General features: G+C 54.7%; 1 protein-coding gene across 1 annotated transcript; it reads right to left on the reverse strand.

Moving 5' to 3' along the window:
- Positions 1-231: 231 nt before the first annotated feature.
- On the reverse strand, positions 232-10,486 carry LOC149276322 (solute carrier family 12 member 9-like). The gene is made up of 13 exons (XM_089503690.1): positions 10,288-10,486; positions 9,899-10,033; positions 9,622-9,753; positions 9,249-9,542; positions 9,069-9,176; positions 8,518-8,629; positions 8,262-8,419; positions 7,981-8,063; positions 7,322-7,446; positions 5,406-5,598; positions 3,268-3,442; positions 2,785-2,931; positions 232-1,067 (listed from the first exon to the last, which is right to left on the reverse strand). The coding sequence occupies exons 1-13, from the start codon at positions 10,484-10,486 to the stop codon at positions 232-234; spliced, it is 2,697 nt and encodes an 898-aa protein (XP_089359816.1).
- Positions 10,487-19,820: the final 9,334 nt, after the last annotated feature.

The following is a 19,820-nucleotide window of genomic DNA, read 5'->3' on the forward strand; positions in this document are numbered from 1 at the left end:
ACAGGAAAAAAAAAAAAGATGGAGGAAACTCCACGACGTAACAGGAAGCTGCCAAGCAGAGCGTGTAATGTTTCAGTGCGCGACGAAGCAGGCGCCCCCTGCGGAGCCGCAAAACGGAACCACAAATCCCACGTCGGAATAGGAGAGCAAGAAAAATGCCAAAAAAATCCAGGAATTCGGAACTAAAAATTCTGCCGCCCTTTGGCGAGAGTTGGCAGGGCAAGTCCGGAGTCAGAGCTCAGTGCAGGTGACGGGCGACAGGCCGTGGATGAGAATCGTGGGCCCAAGGCCTCGCGTCAGCACCTCCAACTCCTCCAGATAACGTTCGTGCAGCGAGGCGTCGGCCGGCGGACGGGGCAGGTAGAGGAACCGGACAGCAGCCTCTGAGCCGCCCTCATCCGCTACGACGCGGTTGGCGGCCGTCAGATATTCTAAGGAAATGGGTTCACGCGCCAGCCCCTGCTTGGTGCCATCTTGGCCACGCAGAGCCGCCACGCTGTTCCAGGACACTATGCGGATGGCGGCAGAAATCCGCAGCTTGCATAAGAGCTCCCGGAATTTGGCTTCTGCGGCTACCCAGCTGCTTCCGCCGTTGTTCCCGCTTGCCCCTCTGGATTCAACGCAAAGGAAGACACGGAGCTGATAGCGGCGCCACGAGGCCGCCATGTTCAGGATGCAAGCCATTTGTAGCAGGAACAGGCTGCAAACGTCTACGTAGGCAGAAGCCTGGGGCCGCAGAAGGTCCAGGGGCCAAACATCAATGTAGGGACCGGAAGACGCAGCAGCATCGGGCCTGACCAGAGAAGGAAACCCACGGGCCAGGACGACATTCTTGTGCATTTTAAGGGCATCACAGATTATTGCAACATACTCCTGTGGTGAGAGAAGATGAGGGGTCTCGGGGCCACGGACAGGTGGAAAATGGGCCTGTAAAGAGGTGGCGTCCACGCCAAAGGGGTCATCTTGAGGAGACAGACCAGGGTTAAAAGCCGGATCTTGTAGAAAGTAGTCATCCGGGACAGCATCATCATAGAAACCAAGGACCAGAGTATTGGGCTTCATACCCCCTGTGCATTAACGAAGGATAGGGAAAGGTTAATACGTGTGTGCGGGGTTAGTACAGGAATAGCAGAGAGGGCTGCGGGGCAGGATGGAGGGGCAGTGACAGAGCTGTGTGTGCGGGGTTAGTATAGGAATAGCAGAGAGGGCTGCGGGGCAGGATGGAGGGGCAGTGACAGAGCTGTGTGCGGGGTTAGTACAGGAATAGCAGAGAGGGCTGCAGGGCAGGATGGAGGGGCAGTGAGAGAGCTGTGTGTGTGCGGGGTTAGTATAGGAATAGCAGAGAGGGCTGCGGGGCAGGATGGAGGGGCAGTGACAGAGCTGTGTGTGTGCGGGGTTAGTACAGGAATAGCAGAGAGGGCTGCGGGGCAGGATGGAGGGGCAGTGACAGAGCTGTGTGTGCGGGGTTAGTATAGGAATAGCAGAGAGGGCTGCGGGGCAGGATGGAGGGGCAGTGACAGAGCTGTGTGTGTGCGGGGTTAGTACAGGAATAGCAGAGAGGGCTGCAGGGCAGGATGGAGGGGCAGTGAGAGAGCTGTGTGTGTGCGGGGTTAGTATAGGAATAGCAGAGAGGGCTGCGGGGCAGGATGGAGGGGCAGTGACAGAGCTGTGTGTGTGGGGTTAGTATAGGAATAGCAGAGAGGGCTGCGGGGCAGGATGGAGGGGCAGTGACAGAGCTGTGTGTGCGGGGTTAGTATAGGAATAGCAGAGAGGGCTGTGGGGCAGGATGGAGGGGCAGTGACAGAGCTGTGTGCGGGGTTAGTACAGAAATAGCAGAGAGGGCTGCGGGGCAGGACGGAGGGGCAGTGACAGAGCTGTGTGTGTGCGGGGTTAGTATAGGAATAGCAGAGAGGGCTGCGGGGCAGGATGGAGGGGCAGTGACAGAGCTGTGTGTGTGCAGGGTTAGTATAGGAATAGCAGAGAGGGCTGCGGGGCAGGATGGAGGGGCAGTGACAGAGCTGTGTGTGTGTGAGGGGGTTAGTATAGGAATAGCAGAGAGGGCTGCGGGGCAGGATGGAGGGGCAGTGACAGAGCTGTGTGTGTGTGGGGGGGTTAGTATAGGAATAGCAGAGAGGGCTGCGGGGCAGGATGGAGGGGCAGTGACAGAGCTGTGTGTGCAGGGTTAGTACAGGAATAGCAGAGAGGGCTGCGGGGCAGGATGGAGGGGCAGTGACAGAGCTGTGTGTGTGTGTGAGGGGGTTAGTATAGGAATAGCAGAGAGGTCTGCGGGGCAGGATGGAGGGGCAGTGACAGAGCTGTGTGTGTGGGGGGGGGGGTTAGTATAGGAATAGCAGAGAGGGCTGCGGGGAAGGATGGAGGGGCAGTGACAGAGCTGTGTGTGCAGGGTTAGTACAGGAATAGCAGAGAGGGCTGCGGGGCAGGATGGAGGGGCAGTGACAGAGCTGTGTGGGGGGGTTAGTACAGGAATAGCAGAGAGGGCTGCGGGGCAGGATGGAGGGGCAGTGACAGAGCTGTGTGTGCGGGGTTAGTATAGGAATAGCAGAGAGGGCTGCGGGGCAGGATGGAGGGGCAGTGACAGAGCTGTGTGTGTGGGGGGTTAGTATAGGAATAGCAGAGAGGGCTGCGGGGCAGGATGGAGGGGCAGTGACAGAGCTGTGTGTGGGGGGTTAGTATAGGAATAGCAGAGAGGGCTGCGGGGCAGGATGGAGGGGCAGTGACAGAGCTGTGTGTGGGGTCAGTACAGGAATAGTAGAGGTAACATACCCAGCCCGGTTATGCGCAGGAGTTGCTGGGTCCCATGCCGCACCGACGGGCAGAGCGTTAGGTCCACGAAAGCTTTCACGCTGAGCTTGTCCACCAGGCTGAGCCAGAAGCTGTAATGTGTCTGCACCGGGTCGGACGGCAGGGCGTCTGCGGGAACGAGGCAGGAGACGGGTAAGAAAGAGACAGAAAACATTATTACTGCCGACCGCGCGCCCAGGGGGGCCAAAAACAAACTATGGCCCCTTCATTTACACATCAAAGCACTGCGTCAGGGAACATGCGCGCATGTAATGCGTTCTCACGTGCAGTTTTATCACGGACCAAATAAACGCCACATCCCGCGCATGTCCTGTGAAGCCGCTGCGTTTCACACGGCCCCTTGTATGGGGCGATGTTTAGCTGGCTGTACTGGTGCCCCCCAGGAAGGGTATGGAGGGGCTTAGCGTATAATAGAGGGAGAGGCGCTCGTGCCGGGGGTCTCACCCAGTTCCCCCGTCTCCACGTGGCCCATGATGTACAGGCCGCCTTTCTTTAAGTTGTTGATGAATTTGATGAGCTGGCAGGAGGAGCGAGGGTTGGACACCATGAGCAGCATCTGGGGGCGCCAAAACTTGACGTGTTCCTTCCGGACGTCCAGGAGCAGCAGATACTTCCTCACCTGGGGGAGAGAGGAAGACGTGGGGGGGAAATAACGCAGGGGGTGGGGGGGAAATAACGCAGAGGGTGGGGGGGAAATAACGCAGAGGGTGGGGGGGAAATAACGCAGAGGGTGGGGGGGAAATAACGCGGGGGGGGGGGGAGATAACGCGGGGGGTGGGGGGGGATAACGCGGGGGGTGGGGGGGGAATAACGCGGGGGTGGGGGAGAATAACGCGGGGGGTGGGGGAGAATAACGCGGGGGTGGGGGAGAATAACGCGGGGGTGGGGGAGAATAACGCGGGGGTGGGGGAGAATAACGCGGGGGTGGGGGAGAATAACGCGGGGGTGGGGGAGAATAACGCGGGGGTGGGGGAGAATAACGCGGGGGTGGGGGAGAATAACGCGGGGGTGGGGGAGAATAACGCGGGGGTGGGGGGGAATAACGAGGGGGTGGGGGGGAATAAATAACGCGGGGGGAATAAATAACGCGGGGGGGGAAATAACGCGGGGGGGGAAATAACGCGGGGGGGGAAATAACGCGGGGGGGGGGAAATAACGCGGGGGGGGGGAAATAACGCGGGGGGGGGAAATAACGCGGGGGGGGGAAATAACGCGGGGGGGGGGAAATAACGCGGGGGGGGAAATAACGCGGGGGGGGGGAAATAACGCGGGGGGGGGAAATAACGCGGGGGGGGAAATAACGCGGGGGGGGAAATAACGCGGGGGGGGAAATAACGCGGGGGGGGGAAATAACGCGGGGGGGGAAATAACGCGGGGGGGGAAATAACGCGGGGGGGGAAATAACGCGGGGGGGGGAAATAACGCGGGGGGGGGAAATAACGCGGGGGGGGAAATAACGCGGGGGGGGAAATAACGCGGGGGGGGGAAATAACGCGGGGGGGGAAATAACGCGGGGGGGGAAATAACGCGGGGGGGGAAATAACGCGGGGGGGGGGAAATAATGCGGGGGGGGAAATAACGCGGGGGGGGAAATAACGCGGGGGGGGGGAAATAACGCGGGGGGGGGAAATAACGCGGGGGGGGAAATAACGCGGGGGGGGGAAATAACGCGGGGGGGAAATAACGCGGGGGGGGGAAATAACGCGGGGGGGGAAATAACGCGGGGGGGGAAATAACGCGGGGGGGAAATAACGCGGGGGGGAAATAACGCGGGGGGGGAAATAACGCGGGGGGGGAAATAACGCGGGGGGGGAAATAACGCGGGGGGGGAAATAACGCGGGGGGGGAATAACGCGGGGGGGGAATAACGCGGGGGGGAATAACGCGGGGGGGAATAACGCGGGGGGGAATAACGCGGGGGGAATAACGCGGGGGGGGAATAACGCGGGGGGGAATAACGCGGGGGGGAATAACGCGGGGGGGAATAACGCGGGGGGGGGAAATAACGCGGGAGGGGAGGGAATAACGCGGGGGGGAGGGAATAACGCGGGGGGGGAGGGAATAACGCGGGGGGGGAGGGAATAACGCGGGGGGGGAGGGAATAACGCGGGGGGGGAATAACGCGGGGGGGGAATAACGCGGGGGGGGAATAACGCGGGGGGGAATAACGCGGGGGGGGAATAACGCGGGGGGGGAGGGAATAACGCGGGGGGGAGGGAATAACGCGGGGGGGAGGGAATAACGCGGGGGGGAGGGAATAACGCGGGGGGGAGGGAATAACGCGGGGGGGAGGGAATAACGCGGGGGGGAGGGAATAACGCGGGGGGGAGGGAATAACGCGGGGGGGAATAACGCGGGGGGGAGGGAATAACGCGGGGGGAGGGAATAACGCGGGGGGAGGGAATAACGCGGGGGGGAGGGAATAACGCGGGGGGGAGGGAATAACGCGGGGGGGGGAGGGAATAACGCGGGGGGGAGGGAATAACGCGGGGGGGAGGGAATAACGCGGGGGGGAGGACTACATAATGCCCCTCCCTTCCCCCAGGATTTTACCCCACCCCTGCCTCGCATTCACCCCTCACCTGGTGGAAGATGAGAGCCTGGCTTATATACCCCCAGCCACTGCTGCTGCTCCTGAAATGGACCGAACCGAGCAGCAGGAGGAGGAGGACGATGCTACCCGAGGCATACGCAGGGTTAATGAGGAACATCATCACCAAGCAGCTTATGATCCCCAGCAAACAGGAATGCCAGGAGAAGAGACGGAACGTCGGTCTAGAACAACAAAACAGTCTTTGTGAGAGGAGGCTGCAGCTGTCTGCGCGGTGTATACGTGTTGTGGAGTAGTAGTGTGTGAGAGGAGGCTGCAGCTGTCTGCGCGGTGTATATATGTTGTGGAGTAGTAGTGTGTGACGGGAGGCTGGTGCTGCCGCTGTCTGCGCGTAGTATACGTGTTGTGGAGTAGTAGTATGTGAGAGGAGGCTGCAGCTGTCTGCGCCGTGTATACGTGCTGTGGAGTAGTAGTGTGTGAGGGGAGGCTGCAGCTGTCTGCGCGGTGTATACGTGTTGTGGAGTAGTAGTGTGTGAGGGGAGGCTGCCACGGTCTGCGTGGTGTATATGTGTAGTGGAGTAGTAGTGTGTGAGGGGAGGCTGGTGCTGCCGCTGTCTGCGCGTAGTATATGTGTTGTGGAGTAGTAGTGTGTGAGAGGAGGCTGCAGCTGTCTGCGCGGTGTATATGTGTTGTGGAGTGGTAGTGTGTGATGGGAGGCTGGTGCTGCCGCTGTCTACGTGTAGTATACGTGTTGTGGAGTAGTAGTGTGTGACGGGAGGCTGGTGCTGCCGCTGTCTGCGTGTAGTATACGTGTTGTGGAGTAGTAGTGTGTGACGGGAGGCTGGTGCTGCCGCTGTCTGCGTGGTGTATACGTGTTGTGGAGTAGTAGTGTGTGACGGGAGGCTGGTGCTGCCGCTGTCTGCGTGTAGTATACGTGTTGTGGAGTAGTAGTGTGTGACGGGAGGCTGGTGCTGCCGCTGTCTGCGTGTAGTATACGCGTTGTGGAGTAGTAGTGTGTGACGGGAGGCTGGTGCTGCCGCTGTCTGCGTGTAGTATACGCGTTGTGGAGTAGTAGTGTGTGACGGGAGGCTGGTGCTGCCGCTGTCTGCGTGTAGTATACGTGTTGTGGAGTAGTAGTGTGTGACGGGAGGCTGGTGCTGCCGCTGTCTGCGCGTAGTATACGTGTTGTGGAGTAGTAGTATGTGAGAGGAGGCTGCAGCTGTCTGCGCCGTGTATACGTGCTGTGGAGTAGTAGTGTGTGAGGGGAGGCTGCAGCTGTCTGCGCGGTGTATACATGTTGTGGAGTAGTAGTGTGTGAGGGGAGGCTGCCACGGTCTGCGTGGTGTATATGTGTAGTGGAGTAGTAGTGTGTGAGGGGAGGCTGGTGCTGCCGCTGTCTGCGCGTAGTATATGTGTTGTGGAGTAGTAGTGTGTGAGAGGAGGCTGCAGCTGTCTGCGCGGTGTATATGTGTTGTGGAGTGGTAGTGTGTGATGGGAGGCTGGTGCTGCCGCTGTCTGCGCGGTGTATACGTGTTGTGGAGTAGTAGTGTGTGAGAGGAGGCTGCAGCTGTCTGCGTGGTGTATACGTGTTGTGGAGTAGTAGTGTGTGACGGGAGGCTGGTGCTGCCGCTGTCTGCGTGTAGTATACGTGTTGTGGAGTAGTAGTGTGTGACGGGAGGCTGGTGCTGCCTCTGTCTGCGTGTAGTATACGTGTTGTGGAGTAGTAGTGTGTGACGGGAGGCTGGTGCTGCCGCTGTCTGCGTGTAGTATACGTGTTGTGGAGTAGTAGTGTGTGACGGGAGGCTGGTGCTACCGCTGTCTGCGTGTAGTATACGTGTTGTGGAGTAGTAGTGTGTGACGGGAGGCTGGTGCTGCCGCTGTCTGCGTGTAGTATATGTGTTGTGGAGTAGTAGTGTGATTGTGTGCACAGCTGGCTCTGCCACTCACCGAAAGTTCGGAGCGGACGCCCATTCCAGCGCCAGACACGCCAGGTCTATCGCTGCGTACGCCATGAGGTAGAACACGGTGACGATGCCCGCGATTGTGTTCAGTTTCCCTGCTAACAGAACGAGCTGAGAGAGACAAAAGAGGAAAGGGCGAGACGAAAAGAGGAAAGGGCGAGACGAAAAGAGGAAAGGGCGAGACGAAAAGAGGAAAGGGCGAGACGAAAAGAGGAAAGGGCGAGACGAAAAGAGGAAAGGGCGAGACGAAAAGAGGAAAGGGCGAGACGAAAAGAGGAAAGGGCGAGACGAAAAGAGGAAAGGGCGAGACGAAAAGAGGAAAGGGCGAGACGAAAAGAGGAAAGGGCGAGACGAAAAGAGGAAAGGGCGAGACGAAAAGAGGAAAGGGCGAGAGAGATAGATACGAGGATTTAGAGATTTTCCGACAGACAGGCTGGAGCCCCCCCCTCGTGCTCAGGGGCAGCGGCTGATATTCGGGGACACAGTCACCTATATGATTATGTTATAGGAGGGGTGGCCTCCTAGCCCTGCTGTGTCGCATCACTGAATGCGGATAAAACACAAAGACCCCCAAACCCCCCGGACAGCCCCCAAACTACTACCCAGTAGGGATTCCCATTGAAAGCCGGAAGATTCATGACTGACCTGCACCAGGAACCAGGTATACAGCACGGCCCCCCACGGATTCCCCCCCTTGGACACAAGTTTGGCCGGGGACAGCAATATTCCTGGGGAGGAAAAAGATGGTGATCGGAAGGATATACAGCATGTGATAACAACGGGAGAGGGTGGAATTATCGATGGGTCAGGTCGGCTCGGAATGATGAGCGATCACTGCCCGGGGGCCGTGCGTTAGCGGGGAGAGCCGCGCGTCAGTGCAAGTCGGCGGCCGGAGTTGGGGGGGGGGGGGGGCGTTTGCTCCTCACCAAACAGGTCATCCTTAGCGAGCGCGTGCAGGATCCGGGACGCTCCAATGAGGGTGCTCATAGAGGCCGACAGCGACGTGGCATAAACCCCAATGAGGACAAACGGAGGCCAGATGTTAATGGGGCGGAAAAACCCGTAATCTTCCTTCAGCAGAGTCCTGAAAACGGCACATTGTCACAGCTTCCTTAATCGCTTCAAAAAAAACGCCCAAACCGAGCTAAAACTAAGCATTTTTAGAAGTGACCCCGGCCTTACCTGTCACAGGTCAGCGAGGTCAAGATGAAGAGAATTAAATAGACAAAAAACGTGATGATCACGGCGATTATGGTGCCGATAGGAATCGAGCGGCTCGGCTGCTTCAGTTCCCCTGCGGGGGGGGGGGGGCGGGAAAAAAATAATTAAAAAAACCTTTAATTTCTAAAATGTAAAAATGTACACATTTAACCCTTTCAGGGACAGGGCTTTTTCATACTTTGATTTTTTTTTTTCTTTGCTTAAAGTTTAGGGAAAGTGATTTTTTTTTTGTGCTGTTCCCAGTGCCGTAGGGCATGAGATCACTCTGGGGACCTCTCACACATTTTTAATGCCAGTGATGTCATGGTGACATCACTGGGCTCCTCTTCATTTTTTGGGGTCGGTGCTGATCACACTGTGATCAGCGGGGCGGGGCGATCGGCCAGCAGGGGCAGAACTCTATTAAATGTTTTGTAAACCGAGCATGCGAAGTCACTTCTAACATGGGGAACTTCCGCTTCTACCGCCACCCCTGTGCGTCCGCCGGCCGTGGCCCCGGCGGAGCTCCTTACCAGACATGTTACACCCGGCCATGATCCCGGTGCAGCCGTTAAACATAATGGCGAAGACGGTGGCGAAGTTCATGAGGTTCCCGGTGGTGTAATCCGTCGAGTAATCCGCTAACGGAACGAAAAGATAACGTTATCGCGCAGTCAGGAGACGGCGAGAGCGCGGTCAGCGCGGGGACCTACCGTGCAGATTGTCGTGCAGGGTGCTGCCGTTGATGCCGGTATACGTCCCCGTCAGCGTGATGTTCCCCCCGTGCCGAATGGTCACGTGGAGAGGTCCGACGGCCACAAAGCTCAGCAGTATGGAGAACAGGACCAGCATAACCAGAATGAAAATGAAGAACGAGGCCTGGGAGTAGATGGAGGCCCCGACCATGCACACCGACAGGCAGAGGAGAAGGACCAGGCTGGCGTAGAGGAAGTTATAGCCGTATCCCTGGGGAAGGGCCCGCAGGGAGTTTGTGGGGTCCGACGAGTCTGAGGGGAGAAGGATAGAGGTCACAAGGAGGGCCGGGGGAAGAAAGGAGCCAGAGAAGCGATAAGAGGAGCGCCTGACCTCTTCCGAAGATGTCCAGCACGGCCTCCACCAGGCCCAGGACGTACACCCCGCAGGCGCACACGTTGGCCAGGTAGAACATCAGGCCGATGCTGCCGCCAAACTCAGGGCCCAGAGTCCGGGAGATCATAACTACGAGGCCGTCAAGGAGAAACGGACGGGGCGGACGAGAAAACGGCCGGCGGTGAGTGACCTGCCCCCTACCCCCCCAAAAAGCTCCAAATAACCCCCCACCCCCGATAGCTTCCGAGAGGTGGATTCAGATACCCAAGGATACAGTAAGCCCCCCCGCCGTGCACGGCCCCGTTGGTGGAGATGGCGCAGACGCTGAGCACGGTCAGGCAGATGATGGCGTAGGCCACAAACAGCATGAGAAGAGACTGCAGGAAGCCGGCGTGTCCCACAACAAAACCTGGGGGGGGGGGAAAGAGAGAGCGCAGGAATCACCGAGACATCCTGAGGAGAGAAACATCACACCGATGGCGGTCAAGGCCAAGTTGTCCTTGGGGCTGATAACAAGAGCACTAAAAGACGGGGCTCTGCGTGAGGAGTGAGTGACACCTCACGATATGGCCTCGGCAACCGGCAAGGACCCCGGGCAGGCGGCAAGGACCCCGGCAGGCGGCAAGGACCCCGCCGTAAACGGTACTGCGTATCGTAACTCACCGATCCTCATGAATAACACGATGCTGAACATGGACAGGACGGTCGGCACCACAACACCAAAAAAGGTGGAGAGCTTGCGCGGCGCGGGGCCCGCCGTGACGGTGTCCGTGCCGCAGACGGCGGGATCCGCCTCCCCCAGGGCGCCATCTGATACGCTGAACAGCCGATAATGGAGGAGGGGGGAGCTTTCCGAGGTCATCACTGAGGAGAGAAAGCATGCCATGTAGACACAAGTACCGGTCACGCGAACAACACGTAACAGTGCTTCTCAAAACAAACAATCAGCAACTTAACAACAGGGGAGACACAACGTAACGGGGAGGAATAATCCGGCAGAGTGGGGAAACAGGAAGTTCAGATGGTTGCCCCCATGGTAAATACACTTTGGCTGCTGGGAGTTTATAACAGAACTGATGAGATGAGGCAGGCTTTGCCACAGACTGCCACCGACCCCGGATCCTACCGGGTGACTGTTAACCCGTTACGGACAGATGTTTACACCAGCCATTTTTTTATTTTTTACAACTATATAAGCAGCGCGTGGGTTACTCCGTAGACACCATATTTATTGTCAGGCATGTTCACCCCCCCTCCCCTCCCTATAGAGCGAGTTCTCTTCCTCCATCTCCTGGGTCGCTGCAGTAGTAGTTGAGGTGATGGCGCCACCTACGGGTGGAGGGATTCTCATTCAGCACAGCAAAAAAAAAAAAAAAGATTATAAAAGCAGAGCCGGCAACTCAGATCCAACCGGCCTGCGTTCATCCAAAGGACCACCACACACACGTTGTCACCCGGCCAGAGACCACACACACAACACACCGTCACCCCCGCCACCACACACACTGTCACCCGGCCAGAGACCACACACAACACACCGTCACCCCCGCCACCACACACACACACACACACTGTCACCCGGCCAGAGACCACACACACAACACACCGTCACCCCCAACACACACACACACACACACACACACACACACACACTGTCACCCGGCCAGAGACCACACACACAACACACCGTCACCACACACACACACTGTCACCCGGCCAGAGACCACACACACACACAACACACCGTCACCACACACACACACTGTCACCCGGCCAGAGACCGCACACACACAACATACCGTCACCCCCGCCACACACACACACTGTCACCCGGCCAGAGACCACACACACAACACACCGTCACCCCCGCCACCACACACACACACACTGTCACCCGGCCAGAGACCGCACACACAACACACCGTCACCCCCGCCACCACACTCACACACACAATGTCACCCGGCCAGAGACCGCACACACACAACACACCGTCACCCCCCGCCAGAGCCGCCACCGCACACACAACACACCGTCACCACACACGCACAACTTCACCGGGCCAGAGACCGCACACACAACACACCGTCACCCCCACCGCGCACCCACACACACTGTCACCCGGCCAGAGACCGCACACACAACACACCGTCACCCCCGCCGCGCGCGCGCACACACACACACACACACACACACACAACTTCACCCGGCCAGAGGCCGCACACACAACACACCGTCACCCCCGCCGCGCACACACACAACTTCACCCGGCCAGAGGCCGCACACACAACACACCGTCACCCCCGCCACCACACACACACAACGTCACCCGGCCAGAGACCGCACACACACACAAACTGTCACCTGGCCAGAGACCGCACACACAACACACCATCACCCCCGCCACCACACACACAATGTCACCCGGCCAGAGACCGCACACACAACACACCGTCACCCCCCGCCAGAGCTGCCACCGCACACACAACACACCGTCACCACACACAATGTCACCCGGCCAGAGACCGCACACACAACACACTGTCACCCCCGCTGCACACACACGCAACACACCGTCACCCCCGCCACCGCACACACACGGACAACTTCACCCGGCCAGAGACCGCACACACAACACACCGTCACCCCCGCACACACACACAACTTCACCCCGTCAAAGCCGCCACCACAACACGTCACATCACCCGGCCAGAGCCCACACACACATGGCGGTCACCCTGGAAGAGCCGCCATTGCGTACACACGCACACATCATGTCACCGCGCCAGAGCCTCCATCACACACACACACACACACACACACCACCCCGCACGCAAGTCACCCCGGAAGAGACGACACCACAAAAAACAAAATTACACACCATGCAAACAAATACAATACACAACACAATAACACACCACGTGCGGGACACACTGCCGGAGCCAATACTGTACACAACACACCATGTGCACAAACACAATATACACCATAATGTCACACCGTGTACATGCACTTAACACACATCACACACCTGGAAAAACATATAAATGTACAAATCACTAAGTCGCACTCTGATATAACATAACACCTCATATAATATAAGATCAGATCTGATATAACATCACATAACCTCTGATATAACGCGCGATTCTTGTGTATCTTTGTGTTAATCTTCACTCACCCTGCAGCGTCTGGATCAGCAGCCTCTTCCTGGTCAGCTGACAAATCACATGATCCTCAACAGCAGCCCCACCTTTAACCAACACATAGTGATACAGAGTACCCAGCCGGAGAGCTCCTCCCCGGCACAGAGCCGGTAACCCCCGGAGCACAGCGCTGTACAACGATACCGAGTATACCCCGCGCCGTATAACGATACCGAGTATACCCCGCGCCGTATAACGATACCGAGTATACCCCGCGCCGTATAACTATACCGAGTATACCCCGCGCCGTATAACTATACCGAGTATACCCCGCGCTGTATAACTATACCGAGTATACCCCGCGCTGTATAACTATACCGAGTATACCCCGCGCCGTATAACTATACCGAGTATACCCCGCGCCGTATAACTATACCGAGTATACCCCGCGCTGTATAACTATACCGAGTATACCCCGCGCCGTATAACTATACCGAGTATACCCCGCGCTGTATAACTATACCGAGTATACCCCGCGCTGTATAACTATACCGAGTATACCCCGCGCCGTATAACTATACCGAGTATACCCCGCGCCGTATAACTATACCGAGTATACCCCGCGCTGTATAACTATACCGAGTATACCCCGCGCCGTATAACTATACCGAGTATACCCCGCGCTGTATAACTATACCGAGTATACCCCGCGCTGTATAACTATACCGAGTATACCCCGCGCCGTATAACTATACCGAGTATACCCCGCGCCGTATAACTATACCGAGTATACCCCGCGCCGTATAACTATACCGAGTATACCCCGCGCCGTATAACTATACCGAGTATACCCCGCGCTGTATAACTATACCGAGTATACCCCGCGCTGTATAACTATACCGAGTATACCCCGCGCCGTATAACTATACCGAGTATACCCCGCGCCGTATAACTATACCGAGTATACCCCGCGCCGTATAACTATACCGAGTATACCCCGCGCCGTATAACTATACCGAGTATACCCCGCGCTGTATAACTATACCGAGTATACCCCGCGCTGTATAACTATACCGAGTATACCCCGCGCCGTATAACTATACCGAGTATACCCCGCGCCGTATAACTATACCGAGTATACCCCGCGCCGTATAACTATACCGAGTATACCCCGCGCCGTATAACTATACCGAGTATACCCCGCGCCGTATAACTATACCGAGTATACCCCGCGCCGTATAACTATACCGAGTATACCCCGCGCCGTATAACTATACCGAGTATACCCCGCGCCGTATAACTATACCGAGTATACCCCGCGCCGTATAACTATACCGAGTATACCCCGCGCCGTATAACTATACCGAGTATACCCCGCGCCGTATAACTATACCGAGTATACCCCGCGCCGTATAACTATACCGAGTATACCCCGCGCCGTATAACTATACCGAGTATACCCCGCGTCGTATAACTATACCGAGTATACCCCGCGCCGTATAACTATACCGAGTATACCCCGCGCCGTATAACGATACCGAGTATACCCCACGCTGTATAATAATACCGACTATCTATACCCCCCCGCTGTATAACGATACCGAGTATACCCCACGCTGTATAATAATACCGAGTATCTATACCCCCCGCGCTGTATAATAATACCGAGTATCTATACCCCCCGCGCCGTATAATAATACCGAGTATCTATACCCCCCGCGCTGTATAATAATACCGAGTATCTATACCCCCCGCGCTGTATAATAATAATACCGAGTATCTATACCCCCCGCGCTGTATAATAATACCGAGTATCTATACCCCGCGCCGTATAATAATACCGAGTATCTATACCCCCCGCGCTGTATAATAATACCGAGTATCTATACCCCGCGCTGTATAATAATACCGAGTATCTATACCCCCGCGCTGTATAATAATACCGAGTATCTATACCCCCCGCGCTGTATAATAATACCGAGTATCTATACCCCCCGCGCCGTATAATAATACCGAGTATCTATACCCCCCGCGCTGTATAATAATACCGAGTATCTATACCCCCCGCGCTGTATAATAATAATACCGAGTATCTATACCCCCCGCGCTGTATAATAATACCGAGTATCTATACCCCGCGCCGTATAATAATACCGAGTATCTATACCCCCCGTGCTGTATAATAATACCGAGTATCTATACCCCCCGTGCTGTATAATAATACCGAGTATCTATACCCCCCGCGCTGTATAATAATACCGAGTATCTATACCCCGCGCTGTATAATAATACCGAGTATCTATACCCCCGCGCCGTATAATAATACCGAGTATCTATACCCCCCGCGCTGTATAATAATACCGAGTATCTATACCCCCGGCGCTGTATAATAATACCGAGTATCTATACCCCCCGCGCTGTATAATAATACCGAGTATCTATACCCCCGCGCCGTATAATAATACCGAGTATCTATACCCCCCGTGCTGTATAATAATACCGAGTATCTATACCCCCCGTGCTGTATAATAATACCGAGTATCTATACCCCCGGCGCTGTATAATAATACCGAGTATCTATACCCCCCGCGCTGTATAATAATACCGAGTATCTATACCCCCGCGCCGTATAATAATACCGAGTATCTATACCCCCCGCGCTGTATAATAATACCGAGTATCTATACCCCCGGCGCTGTATAATAATACCGAGTATCTATACCCCCCGCGCTGTATAATAATACCGAGTATCTATACCCCCGCGCCGTATAATAATACCGAGTATCTATACCCCCCGTGCTGTATAATAATACCGAGTATCTATACCCCCCGTGCTGTATAATAATACCGAGTATCTATACCCCCGCGCCGTATAATAATACCGAGTATCTATACCCCCCGCGCTGTATAATAATACCGAGTATCTATACCCCCCGCGCCGTATAATAATACCGAGTATCTATACCCCCGCGCTGTATAATAATACCGAGTATCTATACCCCCGCGCCGTATAATAATACCGAGTATCTATACCCCCCGCGCTGTATAATAATACCGAGTATCTATACCCCCCGCGCTGTATAATAATACCGAGTATCTATACCCCCGCGCCGTATAATAATACCGAGTATCTATACCCCCCGCGCTGTATAATAATACCGAGTATCTATACCCCCGGCGCTGTATAATAATACCGAGTATCTATACCCCCCGCGCTGTATAATAATACCGAGTATCTGTACCCCCCGCGCCGTATAATAATTCCGAGTATCTATACCCCCCGCGCTGTATAATAATTCCGAGTATCTATACCCCCCGCGCTGTATAATAATACCGAGTATCTATACCCCCCTGTTACAGGGTGTTACAGGGTCACCGTACCCAAGGCTGGGTACCCCTGTTTGAGGGCTGAGGAATCACCAGTCAGTCCCTCATACGGATCGCACTCAGCTATCCACGGATCATCCAGACCACCATTCGTAGTAAACAAAGAAGAACTCTCTTTATTACAAACACACAGAACTTATATAACTCAATGCAATGTGTACCGAACCCAACCCCCAATCCCATCAGCCACATCCCATCACAAATCCCATCAGTATACAGGGGATGTATCAGGTGAGGGGATTACAGAATACAATGGGTTCCCCCACCTGTGTTATCCCCCCCGTAGTGCGGGTGCCGTCTGGGCAGACAGGGCTGTGTTGGCTGATTAAGAGCCCCAGCCAGATTATAGGATCGTCTCTTTGAAGGCTGGAGCTGCAGCCACATCAGTCTCTGGGCCGGTTACACAATAAACACAATATAATATATTACCGGGTCACAGTATACAGAACCGGATACAAAAGTGCTCCGTGACCCGGCTAAACTTCATATGACACATGAGCCAGCTAGCCTGGCCCTGTCACACCCCCGCGCTGTATAATAATACCGAGTATCCAAACCCCCCGCGCCGTATAATAATACCGAGTATCTATACCCCCCGTGCTGTATAATAATACCGAGTATCTATACCCCCCACACTGTATAATAATACCGAGTGTCTATACCCCCCGTGCTGTATAATAATACCGAGTGTGTATACCCCCCGTGCTGTATAATAATACCGAGTGTGTATACCCCCCGTGCTGTATAATAATACCGAGTGTGTATACCCCCAGAGGGGTTTAGTGGCTGTCGGTATCTTCCTGGGTTAGGGATGCTGAACTGTGACATGAATTAAAGGGACGGAGACACTTTATCTTCAGTAATGTTTGTTTCCCAGATGCCTGACCGAGTGTGAAATTCCACTTGTTTAGGCGACCCGCACGCTCTCCCCATCTCTCTGCAGTCACTTTTCCGTCTTCTGTCGTGCGTTCATCCATCGTGAAGAAGGTGATACGGTGATTCCAAACAATGGGAGCCACAGTGGAGCCGAGTCCCCAATCTTCGTCTTCTGGGGCTGCACTCCCCGAAAGGATATGCGTCCCCTTCCTTCCCACCCAGACAGAGGAGGTCCACGTCTTCGCGTCCTCCCGTACAAGAAGCTTACTAAGCGGGAGTGGGGGCCAGAAGGCACAACACCGATACTGGACTGAATCTTTGGGGGCTCAGCTTCACTGGAGCTTCAGGCGACCCAATGGCGCTTAACTCACTACCGAAACCTGAAATCAATCGAGCTCTGAATCCGAAAGAACTGAAAAGTGTTGGTGCCAAAATAAGTGCCAGGGAAGGTATCACAGGCCCCAGCCAATGGCTGGTAAGATAAAAAATTCACCCTCCACCACCAGCCAATGGCCGGGGCAATTTAAGAGCGGGTATGAAAAAAAGTGCATCATGAAGAGATCCAAGGTGAATACAACACCATACAAAAAAGTATCCCCCACACTCACAGTGCCGAGTGCCCCAAACACACTCATCACAGTGCCGAGTGCCCCAGCAGATCCATGCTAGGGGACGCTATAATACCACGGGCTCTCTGACACCATCCCCGGCCCAAGGCCCAAGATTTCCCTCTCTCACCGGCACTCACTTGATCTTAGCCAAAAGACCAAGAAGCAGTCACTTATTTTTTTTTTTGAAGCCCTGAGGCATGTAGGGGTCCGAGGTGCAAAAGGTGCTTCCCGGCATGTGACACGTGAAGGGTGAAATGCACTTAACCTCACACCCCGTCCTGGACCAGCGACTGGGGACCTCAAACATCCTCGGGGCTTCATGCTTTCTCAGCCCTAACGGCAGAGAACCAAGCTTTCCCTCTCTCACTTGATCCCGTCAAAAGGGCGAGAAACCGTCTTTTTGTAGTTAATATTTATTAATACAAACAGTTTAAGATACAACAGGTTGATGTCATGGATCAGTAACATTCTTCAGGTAGTCGACAAGCAGCACTGTGACGCAGCGCAGGGCGATACACGTTACAGCACGGAAAGCTCAGTAGAAGCAGAGTACGATTACAATTCCAGAAAGGGCAAGAATCATTAATAATGAGTTTGGGGTTTTTTTGCCGCTTGAATTTATGGGCAACAATGTAATTGCAACCTGGTTAACAATTACCCCCCCTTTTGCCATGGACAGTTTATGCCCAACATTACCGGCGTGGGAACAAGCTGGCAGTACCTGGATTTGAATTTACAAGCAACAGGGTAGAAGTCCAATACCTTAAACACAACAACAAAGCTAGAGATTTATGTTTTTTGAGCCCGGGGCGCGTGCTCCTGGGTGCTGCAACTGTGCCGTGGGCAGCGATACTGAGTTCCCTCACAGGGAACCCAGATAAATCCCCCCCATGGGACGGTCGGATCTTGAGTCTCACCCGGAAGGGTGAGGCTCCTTTGCCGTCCTTCTTTGAAGAGAGGAAGGGGCCAGAAGGCTCTAAAAAGAAAACAGTGTCCAAAAACAAAGGTGACAAAATCGTGTGCCAAATCATCGTGAGGGCCTCGCCGTGAATTCAAAAAGCCGTGAGATCAATAAAGGGGAAATTAATTGGCACTCGTGAAAAACGAAGTGATACATAAATTAAAAAAAAATGATTTAGGGGCAGGCCATTAATCATCTTAACCCCAGGACCTGATGGTGCCAGTGAGATCATGCGCTCGCCGTGTGCAGTGGCGTGCAATACCCCACACGGTGACTCCAGAATTTCTGCCGGGGCAAATCAGCACCATTGCTTTCCCAGCCCTAAGGCCAGAGGATCAGTGCAGAATCAGATACAGGGTGACTTAAACATAAATCCAAGCATTCTCCAGAAAGGGCAAGCTGAGAGCAACATAACTCTCTAGATCCCAGTGGCCCCTTCCTGCCTGAACTATATTTTTGGTTCTGATGGTTATTAGACTCATGATTTGCACTAATTTTAGTGCACGTGTGACAATTTATTATGCTGGATTTCACTGCTTTGTTTGAACACGGCGAGAACACTCGCACCGATTTTTTTTTTTATTCGTATTTCAGTGACGTTTTGGGCGCTGCACCGCACTGATGCTGGATTCCAGTTTTTTGTTGAGAAAGGTAGTGGATGCCTAACAGCTCCCCTCTTCCTCGGCAGGGGACCAAGAAGATCCAACCCTCTCGCACGAGGAGGAAGAAAAGATCAGGCAGATGCCTCATGGACCTCATGAGAAGCATGAAACCTTGGGCTTCCACAAGCCTTCCAGACACGGAGAAATGCCAGGCAAGGAACCTGCAAAGACTCAGGCTTCTGCTGCAGCCTCCTCACAGACACACCTCACAAAACGCATGACAGCTTGGGCTTCTGACGGCAGGATTGTATAAGTTGGTGTGGTTTTCTGCCATAACTAATATGCATATGATCTGCATATTGTGTTTTACATAAGGTGTGATGCATGCTGGTCGTAACTCGCCGACAGTCTATTGAAAGGCTCTTGGAGGCTGGTGGTGATTGTGTCCTCGGTAAAGTCAGTTTTTGTATTATTTAATTAAAATAAAATAAAAAAGGGGGAAACTGGGGTTTAAAGAGTTCTGGCTCTCTCACTGTTGCCACCCAAGGTGCAGATTTGCCCTGGTGAAATGCCAGTCATGGTTGTGCAGATTGCACACCTCTGTGCACTGTGAGT

This window comes from Sceloporus occidentalis, unplaced genomic scaffold (assembly GCF_023333645.1).
Source record: "Sceloporus occidentalis isolate IW3139 unplaced genomic scaffold, rSceOcc1.0.p SCAF_242, whole genome shotgun sequence".
In the NCBI taxonomy this organism is placed as follows: Eukaryota; Metazoa; Chordata; class Lepidosauria; order Squamata; family Phrynosomatidae; genus Sceloporus; species Sceloporus occidentalis.